At 48.0% G+C, this 14,293-nt stretch overlaps 1 protein-coding gene across 3 annotated transcripts in view; it reads right to left on the minus strand.

The window, feature by feature from the left end:
- Positions 1 to 2,595: 2,595 nt before the first annotated feature.
- Positions 2,596 to 14,293, minus strand: part of LOC125334899 (fer-1-like protein 4) — a 40,032-nt gene continuing 28,334 nt past the window's right edge. Inside the window, exons 35-45 of one of the 3 annotated variants that reach the window (XM_048322127.1) lie at positions 14,047 to 14,169; positions 13,457 to 13,593; positions 12,829 to 12,999; positions 11,924 to 12,078; positions 9,844 to 10,022; positions 8,748 to 8,833; positions 7,724 to 7,822; positions 7,202 to 7,443; positions 5,046 to 5,323; positions 4,183 to 4,283; positions 2,596 to 3,663 (exon numbers count right to left, since the gene is read on the minus strand). In XM_048322127.1, the coding sequence (XP_048178084.1) occupies positions 3,483 to 3,663; positions 4,183 to 4,283; positions 5,046 to 5,323; positions 7,202 to 7,443; positions 7,724 to 7,822; positions 8,748 to 8,833; positions 9,844 to 10,022; positions 11,924 to 12,078; positions 12,829 to 12,999; positions 13,457 to 13,593; positions 14,047 to 14,169 (1,752 nt within the window). In that variant the 3' untranslated portion in view covers positions 2,596 to 3,482. The remainder of the gene's footprint in view (positions 3,664 to 4,182; positions 4,284 to 5,045; positions 5,324 to 7,201; positions 7,444 to 7,723; positions 7,823 to 8,747; positions 8,834 to 9,843; positions 10,023 to 11,923; positions 12,079 to 12,828; positions 13,000 to 13,456; positions 13,594 to 14,046; positions 14,170 to 14,293) is intronic. The other 2 variants (XM_048322125.1, XM_048322126.1) reach the window with 2 other exon arrangements.

Consider the following 14,293-nt stretch of genomic DNA (forward strand, 5'->3'; position numbering starts at 1 on the left):
CTGTTGGAGTCCTCTGGTCTTTGCAATTAGCCACAAAACAAAGGCATTTAACCCAAATTATTTTTGCATCAGATACTGTGTTCAGCAGCCAGCTCTCCCCCAGCTATGTGAACCACTCTGAACATCCCATGTCAAATGTGTGGCACAGCTTAACTCTGGACAAGCAAGGAAACCCTTCTGTCACCCCCAAAAACTTTCTTCAATGTTTTGTTCTGCTTTTTATTTGATGCTTCTCTGGCCAAAGTGTTCTATCTTCTCTTCAACCCACTGTGCCAGCCCAGTACCAGGTATAGCCTTCCCACACAAACATCTCCCCCTTCGTTCTTGTCCCCGAGCCTTTGTGCTTGTCACGTAGCGACCATAACTTGTCGCACACCTTTATAAAATCTTTGATTTGAGTGTTTTCCAGACACCCAAATATGTTCAGTCTCTACTCATGGTGACAAATGGTAAGGTGATGCCTGATGCAGTACAGATTCAGTAGCCCACAGTGGTGACGGCTGTCCCCATCCCCCAGGGCGCACCCCTGCAGTCCTCCACCCCTGCTCATCTTCTCTAGGCTGTTGTCAGTAGCCTTGCAGTGGCCCATGTGGCTGGTGAAGGCAGAGGTGGTGGGTGACCTGAAGTCCTCCTGCATCTGCTGTACTCTGAGATCAGGGCAGCCATGGTGCTGACCAGGAAGGGGAACTGCTGGCATGCATCGTGGCCACATTTGGGCTTGGACGGGTCTGGGACAGAGGTCACTCTGCTGCCAGCAGCAAAGGCAGATATGAACCTCTTGCCTTGCAAACCCACACCGTGACCAGACACCACTCCATCCTCCCCTCAGTTTGCACATGCAGACACACACCTCCACATCCCAGGCACACAGCAGCAATTATAAACAAGTATTTTGAGGAAGCCTGTGTGTCTTGGCTTTATGCCCAGAAATGGTTGCTGTAACGTTAAGGTGGGTCCGAGGGAGGGCCAGGAGCCTTGGGGGCTCTGGCGTGGGCTTTATTCAAAGCCCTACTCCGGATGGTACTTTGTTGCTTAGCTAGTTTGGTTTTTTGTTAGCTTAAGCAAGGAGTTTCTTTTTTCCCCTTTCCCTGGCCTGGGGAGACTGCAGCAGGAATCCTTTGGGGGCTTTTGGGTTTTTTTCCTGAACTGTTTGGCTTTGGTCCAAGATCAGACAAACAACAGGAGTCTGTCAGCCAGGACCTGTGGAGCCACGGGAACCACTCTGCCCGGCCCCAGACCTCGGGAAAAGCTGAACCAACATGAGAAAGGACACCAAAATCCACCAGCTTCATCTGCTATGAGGAGGAGATCAAGGCCAGAGGTTCAACAGGTTCCCATTTGTTTTGCCCGCACTGCTGCGTGAACTTTTTTTCCCCTTCCCTGAGACAAAAGCCGGGTGTCATTTTGTTCCCCCTTTCCATGCAGCCAGCCGGTTTGTTTCTTCCACTGGCATTTTGTGGGATTTTTTTTGTTCTGCTGTGGTGTGGATGTGTGAGGGGGGTAAGGTTCTGGTGGTTCAGCATTTATTAATTTTTTCCCCGTGTTGTGTGGGCACTTTGTTTGTGAAGAAACAGTTGATTTTTTTTTTTTTTCACTCACTGCTATTCATTTTTCTCGTTGGCAAAAAAAAAGGATTGCTGAAGCCCTTTTCTTTAGAGGAAACACTCATTCCAGAGCATTTTCTCCTAAACTTGTCTCTAAACAGAGACACTGAGGCAGACTCACTTTTAATCACAGGGAGGCCCAGCCTGGTGGTGTGAGGGAAATGGGGTTGACCATGGCTGAAAGAGCCAAGAGGGCTCTCTGGGGGTTCGCACTGGGTGTAGTGGAGTGCACTGAGTTTGTTTGAATGGACCAGTCGCCGCTGGGGTGCACTGGGCACTGCTGGGGAGAACCAGGCACTGTGTATGCAGGCAACATCCCATTCAATAGGCCCTGCAGAAAAACTGGAAGTGATGCAGCACTGTCACAGCCCAGGGCTTTGCTGTAGCCCCAGGCAGGTGCTGCATGACCTGAGCCCTTTGCAGCCCATTTCATCCCCACCTTGCAGCCCAAAGGGAGAGAGGCCTCCCTCTTTGCCATTCTGAGGCCCCCACCCCGTGGCTGAACTCTAGACTCACCAGGGGAACATCATGTCTGCCCCACACTGACTTCTGGCTTCATGTTGAGAAAAATGAATTCAGGAGCTTAATTTTTAGCAGTATAATATTGAACATTTATTAGTAGAACAAAGGCATATCACAGCACTGGAGCACTTAGCAATATTGCCAGAGGCGCAGCTCCATTCATTTTACTGTGGATTTAAGTACTCTCTCAATCTGTTACGTATTCATTAAGCCCAGAAAGTAATTTACACTTCACTCAACTTTCCCCCCCTCCTGTCTCTGCCCCCTTCTGCCAGCACACGCCAGCACGCTGCCGCCGGTCCTCTGGATAGCTTCAGAATTGAAGGCAGGCACCCCGCTCCGGTGCCTCCTCAGTCTCCAACCTAATTTGTAGCTGCCAGTTTCCTTGGGAGGTGTGAGTTTTGATGAGATAACAGACTTCCTGGGATGCATGCGGTTCATCTTCTTTGTTTCTTTAAGATGTCTTGGTTTCTGCCTCTGTAGTTTCTCAACTTAAAGGACATTTATTATCATGTGTTTATTACTACGTTTCCCAACATGTTACAACTATTTCGAAGTTATAATTTACCTTAATCTCATTTCTAATTAACTACATTTTACCTTAACACTATTTCTACATAGTACATCATCACTTATAAATGTTAAAATCATATATGTGAAAGACAACGTTTATCATTCACTCATTTACCACAATATCCAACCAGAGTCCTCGCCTGCTTCACATCTACCTGCCTGGCTCTGCCCAGACAGTTTTGTCCCCAAAACATACTCTATTCCTGCCCCATTCAAAAGGCCATGAGGCAGGCACCTTTGCTATAAAACTGCATAGTCAGTTAAATTCTTTGGAAGTGCTATGGTCCCACTGAGCATCACCTGCACATCTCAGAAGGAATCTATCCTCCCAAAACCCTAGTTGAAACACCTCCACTTGGGATCAGATCATGTCATGTCTGTGCAGATGACAGGAACCCTGGTGCACCAGACATCATGATGAGAACAAGTCTCATTTAGTTTACATCAGCCCAAACAGATACACACTCATGACCCCATGCTGTCCCAGCATAGTCCTTGCTGCTGTACTACTCAGGAGGAAGGGTAAAAGGGCAGCAGTGAGGACTGTAAGAAGCAGGTTGTCCCCCAGCTCCAGAGAGCAGCTACAAAAACAAAAGCAACATCAGAGAGAGTAGCCAAAGAGCTTTTAGTCATGAGGAAATAGAGCCAAAACAAAGCCCACTTCAGCAGGTCTCTCTCTCTAGTCTGTCTCTGCACCCACAGGATTTCATTAAACTTTCTGATCCTATCTTCATTCCTGCCACAATCACCCCTGTCTTTGAGTAGTCCTCCACTGAAGAGCATTTATCCATTGATGATCTTCTCACTGATGTATCCAGGCATGGTATAGACCAAAAGAACCAGGAAGATTGTCAGAACACTAACAATGAAGAGCACAATTATGTATTTCTTGTACCGCTTCCAGATAAAAAACACAAAGGTCTTCATGGGATTCACAAACCAGTTGAAAGTTGTTTTTGGCCGGCTAGAACAGGAAGAGAAGAATAGATAAGCACAGGCTCAATCCACAGAGCATCACATTGGCCCTTCTTTGGTGTCCTGCTACCCTCATGAATCACCAGCTCTTCCTGCTGCTTCCAGGCAGGATCAGCCCAGGGGCTACAGTAAACACAGTGCCTGTGGAAACGCTAGAGACAACAGGATGGGACTCTTGGAACAGTGCCCCCGTGGCCCCAGAGCTGTCCTTCACCCATGTAGACAAGGGATCGCTTCACACAGACAGATCTGACCACTGTACAAGCAATGTTATGGCACAGCTGCCTTGATTATCTTCCTGAGATCAATCGTGGGCCAGGTGCTGCAGACCCAAGTCCTGTGGACCCACGTGAGCTCTGGGAAACCCTGGCAGTCCTGGTCCTGTAGACCCCACTGCCCAGAGCCTCAGTGCTTGCCTGAAAAGCCAATACTCCCAGCTTCCATACAAACAGCTGCTGAGAACACAGCACTGTCTATCCATCCTAAAGGTGATAATACAGATACTCACTTGGGCTTTTCGAGGGGTTCAGGCCCTTTTCGGCCCAAGCCAACAGGACTTTTGTCAGCCTCCTCCACAGTCAGCAGCTGGAACTCTGCTTCCACCTTACCCTGGAGGGAGAATATATCTGAGCCAGAGTTGAATGTGTTGCTTCACAGACCAGCCTGCTGACCACACACCCTGCCACAACTGGGTATTTTTCTCCCAGTTCCACTTACAGATGGCTCAAAGCTTTTTTCTCCATTGCTAGAGTCTTACTTCACAGCCAGAAGAAACTGTGGCCTGGTAAGAAACTAACTGTTTTTCAGACAAGGAACTGCATTTTAATGCACTCCCCAACTACCTGATTTGTCTATACCCTCCCACAGTGGCACTGAGCAAAATTCACCCTTGGGGACACACAGTGGTCCAGCAGTAGGTCCATCAGGAATGAGTCTGTCCCAGGTCAGTTGGCACCTGCCTGTCTTGGGCAGGCTGAGTCCCCAGGACAGGCTTCTGCTGCTGTCCTGACTGGCTGATGGGGAGCCATATGCCTCTTGCTTTGGAGTGAGCAAGGAGCACATGGTCTGGGGTGTTTCAGTGGGAACACTAAATTCCTAAACAAAGACAGCTCCCCTCAAGGGGCACTGCTCTATGGGAAGCTCAGAGGAACACATGAAGCTAGACACCCCTGCATGCCACAACCACCACAGCAGCTGGTTCTTCAGGGTAGATGAAGTGCTGGATTGGCAGTAGATGGAAGAAATCTTCAGGATCCTGCATAAGATGAGTCACTGCTGCCTCTGTAGGTTGTGTGCATGTAGGACAGGCTGTCGTATCAAGGCAGAGGCAAAACACTGGCTGTGCTCACCAGTGCCAGAACCCCACCCTACCGTCAGGAGGTACTTGTTCCCACTGGGATCTGTGAATTCCATATCCTCTGGTTTGACTGAGCTGCTCCACTTTTTTTTCTTTTTCTTCTTGTACTCCCTCTCCTCTCTCTTGTCATCTTCTTGATCTCTGAGTTTGATGAAGGGCCACCAGCCCCTCATGCGCTTATTTCGGAAGATGGAGAAGCGAGGTGTTGCATTCTCCTTGGCCATTTTGATGGTGCAATGCTCAGAGCTCTTGGCTGCCCACACCATGTCATGCAGCTCCAGCTCGATGGAGCCTGCAGGCACAGAGAAGAGACCACACAGTAAAACCGCCATGAGTAGGTCCCAGCTGCTGCAATGATCTATCAGAGCCCTGCAAATTTACAGATGGAGAACCTGAAATTCTGCGTAAGAAAGGACTAGCTCAGGAGTTAGAGACTAAGAGGCAGAAGCCACAGGTCTCATCTTGTTTTTGATATGGGCTGTTTAGTGAGTTCATATGGTGAGTTATTTTCACCCCTTTACCATGTCCCACCGTGCTCTCCTCACATGTCTAAGCTCATCTTCCTCTCTAATTCCTGGAAATGTCAATTAAAATTATAAAATGGTAATGCTTTAAAATTATAAATGCTTTCCAAGTTTCAAGTTTGTCTTAGATCTGCAATAGTCTCCGTTCATTTCTGTGTTTGGCCTTGTGCCTCTGTTCTGCTTGGAATGAGCTCCTGTCCCACTTTGGCACTGAGCCCTTGCAACAAATCAATCTTACAACATCCTGGTCTATACTGGCAAAAGCAGACAAAGGATGTGAGTGTTCTCTGCTCAGTTCCAAGTGAGACTGCATCTGGATACATTGCCCAGTTTTGAACCTCAAATACAAGAAAGGTGTCAACTAAATAGTGTTTTAGTGGCTGAGATAGTCAAGTCTGTAGTAGGTGCCACAGCAGGAGGGGTGAGAGACATATCTGTTCAGCCCAGAGAAGAAAGGTCAAGAGGGAGATCTTACTGCATCTTTCACAGCCTAAAGGAAGCTACAGAGCAGATGGAGCTAGACTCTTCTCAGAAATGGAAAATGAAAGCACGTAAGACAACAGACACAAAATGCTGCCAGTAAAAAAAACCTTGAGAATTGTGACAAAGGTGCAGCCAGGAAAAGGGTCCCAGAAGGCTGCTGGGATTCCATCCTTGGGGATAATCAAAACACACCCAGAAAATGTCCTGAGCAACCTGACCTACAGTGCATCTAGCCTTGCTTGGGGCAGGAGATTGCAATGAACACTGAAGAAGCCCATTACTACCTAGAAGTTCCTGAGATTATACATGCCAGAAATCATTGGAACTGCTAATGCTTTCTTCAGTGCCTCATTTCTTCATGGCTGAACCACTGGAAGTGCCTCATGAAGTAAAGCTGCTTAAACACACTATGAAAGGTTAAAGTGTAAGGAGAGTTTTAATGTGCCCAAGAGATAGTAGGGCAAAGGGGCTGCTTTTTAATAGGGAGGCTAACATTTGAAGAAGGGAGGAGCAACTGAACAGAGCGCTATAAGCTTGGGGATGACAGCAGAGGTGGGAGAGAATCAGCAGTATTTGTGCTAGCATCATGCAGGGGGAATCACCACTAGCTCTGTTTCAGCACCAGGCCTTGCTGCATGCCCAACTCAGCAGGTCTGATTACTGGGAAGTACCAGAGCATCCAGGGAGCTCTGAGCCCCCAGCAATGGGATGCTGTAACTCAAGTGCCAATAGTCTCACAAAGGTTGTCAATAGTCTCACACGGGTTGTTCCCTCTGCCCACAACATAAGATCCTGGGAAACCGTTTTTAGGCCCAGACTTTGGGGTCTGCATATCTAAGAGCAGGGAAAACAAGCAAGTTTATTGGAAAGGTTGTGAGGAAGCAGAACCTGGAAGTCCTGTGGTGTGACAGGCCCTGAAAAAAATACACCAAGGCCCTGGGACAAGCATGCAAGCACTACATGTCTGTGTAGGGGAGGTGCCTATCTCTAAGGCTCTGTCTATAGCTCACATGTGATAAAACAGCCCAGGTGACTGCTGAGCTGAAGAGTTTGATCTGATGGTCCTAGTGTCCCTTCTTAGAGAGCTGAATCCCAGGGAAATGCTGTAATACTCCAGCAAGGTGAGGGACAGGTCACCCCACTTCCAGCAGGTAACACCATACCTAGAAAGTCATTAGCTGAAATCCTGTCATAATCCCAGACCTGGAGGACCAGAACAGCCGGTTCCCGAAACTCTGATTCCTCCATGGAGAAGATGGAGTCCTTTTTCTTGTAGGTGATCTCCTTCTCAGTCGGGAGATAATTGAAGCGGAAGATGAACCTCCAGTTGAAATTGCCTTCCCCAGTCAAGGAGTTAAAGTGAACATCTGTCTCCTGCTTGTCATGGTCAAGACCCTTTATCCAGCTGCAGGAGAAATTCAGTTACCCCCTACTCCTGTCAGCCAGCCTCAAAGGCAGAACAGAAGGATGGAAGCACTGAACCCCATGGAGTCGCAGGAAAGGGTCAAACCAGAGCAACACCTGGACAACATCTCTAGGGGTACAGCAGCCCATGCAGAGGACTGGAGTGGGCACCTCACACCAAGGCAAGGGGGAGAAGAAGTTCAGAGGAGACAAGTGAGTGTGTGGGCCAGGGCAGGGAACAGGGCAGCCAGACTCTGGCCTCCCACTGATTCCCACCAGACCTTTTCACGTAGATGTCGCTGGAAGGCTCTCCTGTGACTGGGTTGACATCATCAAGGATCACATCGTCCGTGTTCCAGATAATCACACGGAGCTCATAGCTGTGGGAAGGACACAGAGGTGAGACACATGCCCTTGTCCCTGGTGCCTGGGAGGGCAGGTCAAACCCTGAGCACAATGCCAGGGCAGCAGGACTTGAACCTTCCTAGCAGTGTGGTTCCCTACTCCTCCAGCCAAGCACAGCCCAGCAGTCTCGCTGCCAGGCATAAAACCCTTTCTGGACACTACAACACTACAAGACAAACACCCACAGTCAGTAACAGGGAGCTTTTGCAAAGTAAATCCCTGGTGCATGGGAAACCCACCCAGCTCTACTAAGCCATAGGAGCACAGAAAAGCTCAGGCAGGAAGGGATCTCTGCAGTCTCTGCTCCAAGCTCTTGCTCTAGCTTCACAGTAGGTCGATTGGTCTGCATTAGTTTTTTTATCACCAAGGATAATATCCCAGCACATCTGAGTCAATCTGTCCCTATTCCAGGGTACCTTCACTCTCCCTGGGAAAATATTTTCCCTATATCCAGTTGGAGTTTCCCTTGCTGCAATTTGTGTTCATTATCTCTTGTCTTTTCAGGTGCACATCTGAGAATAATCTGGACCCTCCATCTCAAAAGCACCATTAGGTCCTTGAAAACAACAGATTTCCTCCTTCAGCTTCACTTCTCCAGGCTCCCAAGGACATCCATCCACTAGCCAGAATAGAATTTGATGAGTAGCTCTGGCCTGGGTTTCTATTACCTTTATGTCCAGCCATTAATCTGCCCTTCCCTAAACCTTTGTGCAGCTGAAGCTCTTATGGCCCATGCTAATACACTCAAGAGAACATCCTGTGGTCAGAGCTGGAGCAAAGAGGGCTGCGTGCCACACTAGCACTGACCCTCAGCCTGTGCCCTGTGGCACATCCAGCCAGCCATGGCAAGGGACATTGACTCACCCTGCAGCCCACCAACCCCACCCCCACAGGTGCTACCTGACAGGCAGTCGTGGCTTGATGTTGACGGGTGGTGGTGCAGGGACATCATTTGGAAACATGTCAATCCACATGTGCAAGGAGCCCTGGTGAGAGAAGACAGCAGAGATACTTCAAAAGACAGACCACTCTCCAGCTCTTCAAGGAGCAAGGGCTTTCCCACAAGGAAAGTTTTCATCAGAAATCCACTGCTTAGTTCTCTCCATTCCCAGCACTTGAGAGTGACATGAGATTAGATTTTACAAAGGAAAAAAATTAAGGCTACGAAAGATTGCTTACTTCTGCTCTCAAGAAAAACCACTTCACTTATACTGAATCCATTTCAAACAGAGGCAAACATGACCCTCTGTCTTAATAAGGATGGTGATGCAATGCTTAAGCAAAACCAAGAAAACTAAGAAGTGTTGGGTCTGACTCTGCTCTCCCCACATGCATTTCCAGTGCCAAACAAAGCCATCATGACTGCAGAACTCTGCTTTGTTCAAACCTCCAGTACCCAAGGGAACAGGAGATTTCAGTGCAGGACATTAAAATGGTGAGTTCAGATGACTGCATTGCACAAAAATAAGGATGGATGTTTCTTCTCCAGCCAGCAGTTACATCATGCCCCAGGGAGAAGCCAAGGGTACAGAACAAGGTTCTTGCAAAACAGCAATGATAAGGGACAATGCAGAGGAGGCAGGGATAAGCAAGGATACCGTCACCCACAGGGGTGCATGGTGGCAGGGCTCAGAAGCAGAGCAGGTCTATTGCCACCCACACAGCATCCTCATCAGAGCAGTGCTAAATGGCCTGCGGAGACAGGAAGGACTCTGGGTCACTAGCACTGTGAACACATCAATGGACAGAAGTTCCTTGAGGAAAGGGCATTCAGAAGCATCATGAGAGGTCACAGGGTAGATGTGAGCAAAGAACCAAGGCCCATGTCCTCACTTCATAGCTGGGCCAGCCATCCACAGACACAGACACAGTCACCCACCCAGGAAGGGGACAATTCATAAGATTCACAGGAGACCAGACAGGGGGCTGGAAACCAGCTGTCCAGAAGGTCCTTCCCCAAAACAATGTTGAGGTTTTGCACAGAAACACATCTCACCTGCACAAGCCCAGGGTTCTCTGGGTTGTACAAAGACCGGATTTCCACATGCTCTGGTACCAGCTTGTACCCATATCCTGGCATCTCTTCCCAGTGTTGCAGGACATACAAAGCCTGATGTTCAACATCCACCGACAAGTTCTCATCTGCCACTCCTCTCTTGTTCCTCACAGAGGCCTCTGCAGCAGGACAGGGAGAAGATGAAGGCTTCTGGCCAGCAAGAGTCATGTCAGGACATCAGTCACTAGCACAAGTAACAGAAGTTGATGTACTGGGCAAACAAGCACCTCTCCAGAAAAACAAATGGGGAGAAGCAGGAGGGAAAAGATGAGGTGAGTGAGTTCAATATGTTGCAGTGATGAGAGAAATGGCAGGCAGGACAAAAACAAGCCAAGAGAAATACCATGGAAAGGGCAAAAAAGAATTTACTCTGGCCCTGGGAAAAAGATCCAAGGGACATTGAGGAGGACATGACCCTCTGGGGCAGTTTAATCCCCACATCTCTGTGGTAGTGCCAACAAATCCATGGATGAATTTTTGCCAGAGAAGTGCTACTGGAAAGCATTACTTGCCACTTTCAAGACATGCAGCTGTGCTCTCTGTTAATGAACACTATGTGTGACTAATTGACTCCTTTGGGACAGCGAAGCCAAATGGCAGTTCAAGACCGAATCTTGCTGGTGGGAGAAAAGCCAGAGCCAACAGGTGAGGACACAATGACCCACCCACTCCTGGGTTTATAGAATGCATCTGCTCTTTGGATATCAGTCTGAGAACTAAGCCATTCCAAGCAGTGCTCAAGCACAACAGAGGTTCACAGAGCACCAGCTGCAGCTATGTTGGAACCAGAGCCAGCTGCCAGGGAACACCAGGAGAGCACCTTGTTTCTCCCTCCCCAGCTATCCAGTGACCTGAAAAAAAGGGGAAAAGAGCTTTTGGAGGCTCCTTGCCCTGTCCTGAGTAGGATTTATTTTCCCTTCTTTGCATAAGCCATAGAGACCACCAGAAAACTGAGGAACAGTTGCACTGAAACAAGGAGAAAGTAAAGTTGGCCAGACACATAGGTGTCCTCAGTATGAGCAGATGAGGCCAGGGATAATCCTTCCTACAGGCTACATGGCATTGCCTTGCAGTACTCAACCATTCACAAGTGGGCCACATCTGCTCTAGTATTTCCTTGAATTTGGATTCAATTGCACAGGTGTTGGCTGCAGCAGGGGCTAGCATTTGCTCAGGGAAGTTCTCCATCACTGCTGGTGGAGGCTGTGAAAGGTCGGTGTGTTCTTGGACATCTGTGGCCCTGGCTCAGGGTTTGTAATGCCAGTTAGAAGGAAAGAAAACTGCAAATGAGAAGCAGAAGCTGCCCACAAGGTGGAGATCAACAGTAGAAAAGAGCAGTGTGGAATCACCCAAGGCACCTGAAGCCACTGGAAGCACAGAGCATTCCTGAACAAAGCCAGCTAAAAACAGGAAAGAAGACTGAAAAAACACTCCCCCCTCCCCCCCACAAAAATACACCCGTAACAAAACAAAAAAAATACCCACAAAAAAACCCAACCCAAAACAAAACATTAAAGAAAACCAAACAAAAAATCATCACCACCAAAAACCAGAACCAACCAACCAAAAAAAAAACCCCCAAGAACTCCAAAACACCCACAACCCCAAACAGGACTTCATTATCTTGCTTATAGTGATCATAAGCAGATAAAGGTACAGCTTTGTGACAGTGCCAGCCATCAGAATAAGCTGGCATAGAACAAACCTTCATGATCAACACTGCCGTGCAAGTGGGTTTACTTTGTTCCACCCACTGCCGGGGAAGCCACTTTGGTAGCTAATGGCCTGGATCACATTTTCTCCCAGTGCAACACTGTCATCCACTGAAACCAGAGCACTGAACACCAAGGATGCACCCCACAGTGACCCAAAAAACTGGGCTATGCAGGGCACAGAGTGGGAAAGCCAGCCTGGACACCTCAGGGAAGAGAAGCTGGTGGGCTCCCAGACCACCCACCAGCACATGCATTGCTGAGCACGGGCAGCTATTTAAGGGAGCAGTTCAACAAGCCCTCTGTACCTTCAGGAAAAGCCTCTGGAGGGACCTTGAATATTTTATTGTCCACTTTGATCTCCTCCCATCTGTACTCTGCAGCAGGGATTGAATTTTTCTTGCATAAGCTATCCAAGATCTGTGTAGGTTTAAAAGCATCTCGCCAGGTGTTGTAGCCATTTCTGCGTGGAAAAAGAAAACATCAAGAACTTCTTCAGTTTAAGTTTCTTTTCTAGGCTGTGAAACAGTCTTCCTTCCCTACAGCACAGGCTACATCACTAGAACCCTGCTCAGATTTTCACTGGGAAAACCCTGGGCTTTCAAAAGGGTTACAAAAAATCTTAATGAATGAAAAGCTAAACAAACTCCATCCCGACAGAACAAGCTGGACTTCCACTCCACAGAACTATTAGCTTCTGAGCAGCAAGAGCAGTTCTAGCTTCAGTTCCTAAGTGGGAAAGAGGTTTTTGCTGTGCTGGGTACTCAACTCCATGCCCACAGCTAATTTTCCAATAGCAGGGTAGGAGAAGTTTGCAGAAAACTGGTTGAAGACACCAGAGAATCCACATGGAAGGAGGCCAAAGGAAATCAGATGTCCTGAGTGTTGCTGCTTACAAAATGCTGCCAGAGAAACTGCCGTATTTTGTGAAAGGTTGGTGTCAAGAAAGCAGTTTTCTCACAGAACACCAATATGAAAGCAATAAAGAATTTTTTTTGCTATATTATGCAAGGCATATTAGTTTGCAGTAGGAATTAGCTATCACAGGAAGCTGGTACATGTCTAAAGAGATAGTTATTCATGGAAATTGTAGTGCATCTGTGGAGCACCTGCAAATGCATATTCTGAATTGCAGAACAGGAGGAGCTCTGTTACCCACATATCGCAGGTGAGAAGAATGTCTGTGGCCCTAATGTGTCACATTGGTACCTACAAGTCATACTGTGCAGCCACTCCACAGTTTGCCCTGTGCTTGCTGTAGAATCGATTCTCCAAGTCAATCTTGGTCTCCCCAATCAGATCATCAGATCCAACCAAATCATGGTCAAATATTGCCACAGTGAGTTCTGATTCCATGGGAAAGGAGACTGTCAGCTCCACAACTCTGGACAGAATCAAACAGGGAAAGTGAAATTAGCAAAGAGGATGGGAATGAAGCACATGCTCTACGCTTTGATAATCCTACACAATTAAGAACTGTATTTAACAACTTAAAGGCCTCTGATAACCTTTGGTTCTCTCCAAATTCAGTATGTGCAAATTTCAGTGTGCATGTTCAAACAAAGGAATTACTTTTCCAGGAATGTATGGCTTGGATAGAGGACCTGGAGCTAGGGGAAAAAGCTCTCCAGTGCTTGGCTTCCAATTTTAAATCTTGGGTGTGCTCGCCTCTTAACCCAAAACATGATGGCTCCTGAGTTAGCTGGAGGCAAGAGACATGCCCAGGAGCTTTGTGTTAAAGCACAAGACTCTCCATCAGAAAGGAACAGAAGACCTCACATGCTGAGCCACATTCCAAGTCCCAGATTCACACTGTTCTTATTAAACCTGCTAGATGAAACCTTGCGTACTCTCCAAACACGGGATTGAGCTGCTTTGGGATGTATCGCTCCTTTGTGTCCTTCTGTTGCTTCCCCACAGTCACCACCACATAGGGGTCTGCTTTGCCATTGGGGTCTGCTGGAGACAGATTTGTAGCCTGGAATATACAAGAGGTACTGCTGTACACAGCTGTGGAGAGCACCCTGCACAAGGAACACTGCACAGGCCTGACACCACCCAAGCCCACTTGGCTAGGTCCCTCCAGCAACTACCCTGGCAGTGAAACAGCCACTTGTTCCCACAGAAATCCTCACTCTACAAGCCATTGATGTCTTCAGCTGTGGACCCACCCACTTGCTCATGATCTCAAGGCAGATGTAAGGAGCCAAGAAATGCCTATCTGGCCTTTTAGCACCTCCTCAAGCTACAAAGCATGGAAGACTCTCCATGGACAGGATGTAGGTGTCTTCCACTGGGCTGGCAGAAGCTTCAAGCCAGCATCACATTTTTCACAAGTGCCACTGCTCACATTTACTGAGCAGAGAATGGCAGAAGGTCCATACAGAGGGGAGAGACCACCAAGCATTACTGCCACCTCCACCAGTCTTACCTTAACAATGTAAACTCTTACAAGAACCTTGATGGGTCTATTCCTTGGAATGCCCTGGGAGACCCGGGGCTCTGTAACAGCTTCCTCAGTGGGGTAGACATAGAAGGAGCCCTGCAGAAAACACTTTTCAAGGAACAGCTGGATACAGATGGGAATATCTCAGAAAGTATTGGAGCCACCAGCTTTACTTGCCAACTAGAAAATCAGAGCCATTTCCCCATGCAGACCACAGACACCCTGTGCCCAT

This window comes from Corvus hawaiiensis, chromosome 17 (assembly GCF_020740725.1).
Source record: "Corvus hawaiiensis isolate bCorHaw1 chromosome 17, bCorHaw1.pri.cur, whole genome shotgun sequence".
Classification (NCBI taxonomy): Eukaryota; Metazoa; Chordata; class Aves; order Passeriformes; family Corvidae; genus Corvus; species Corvus hawaiiensis.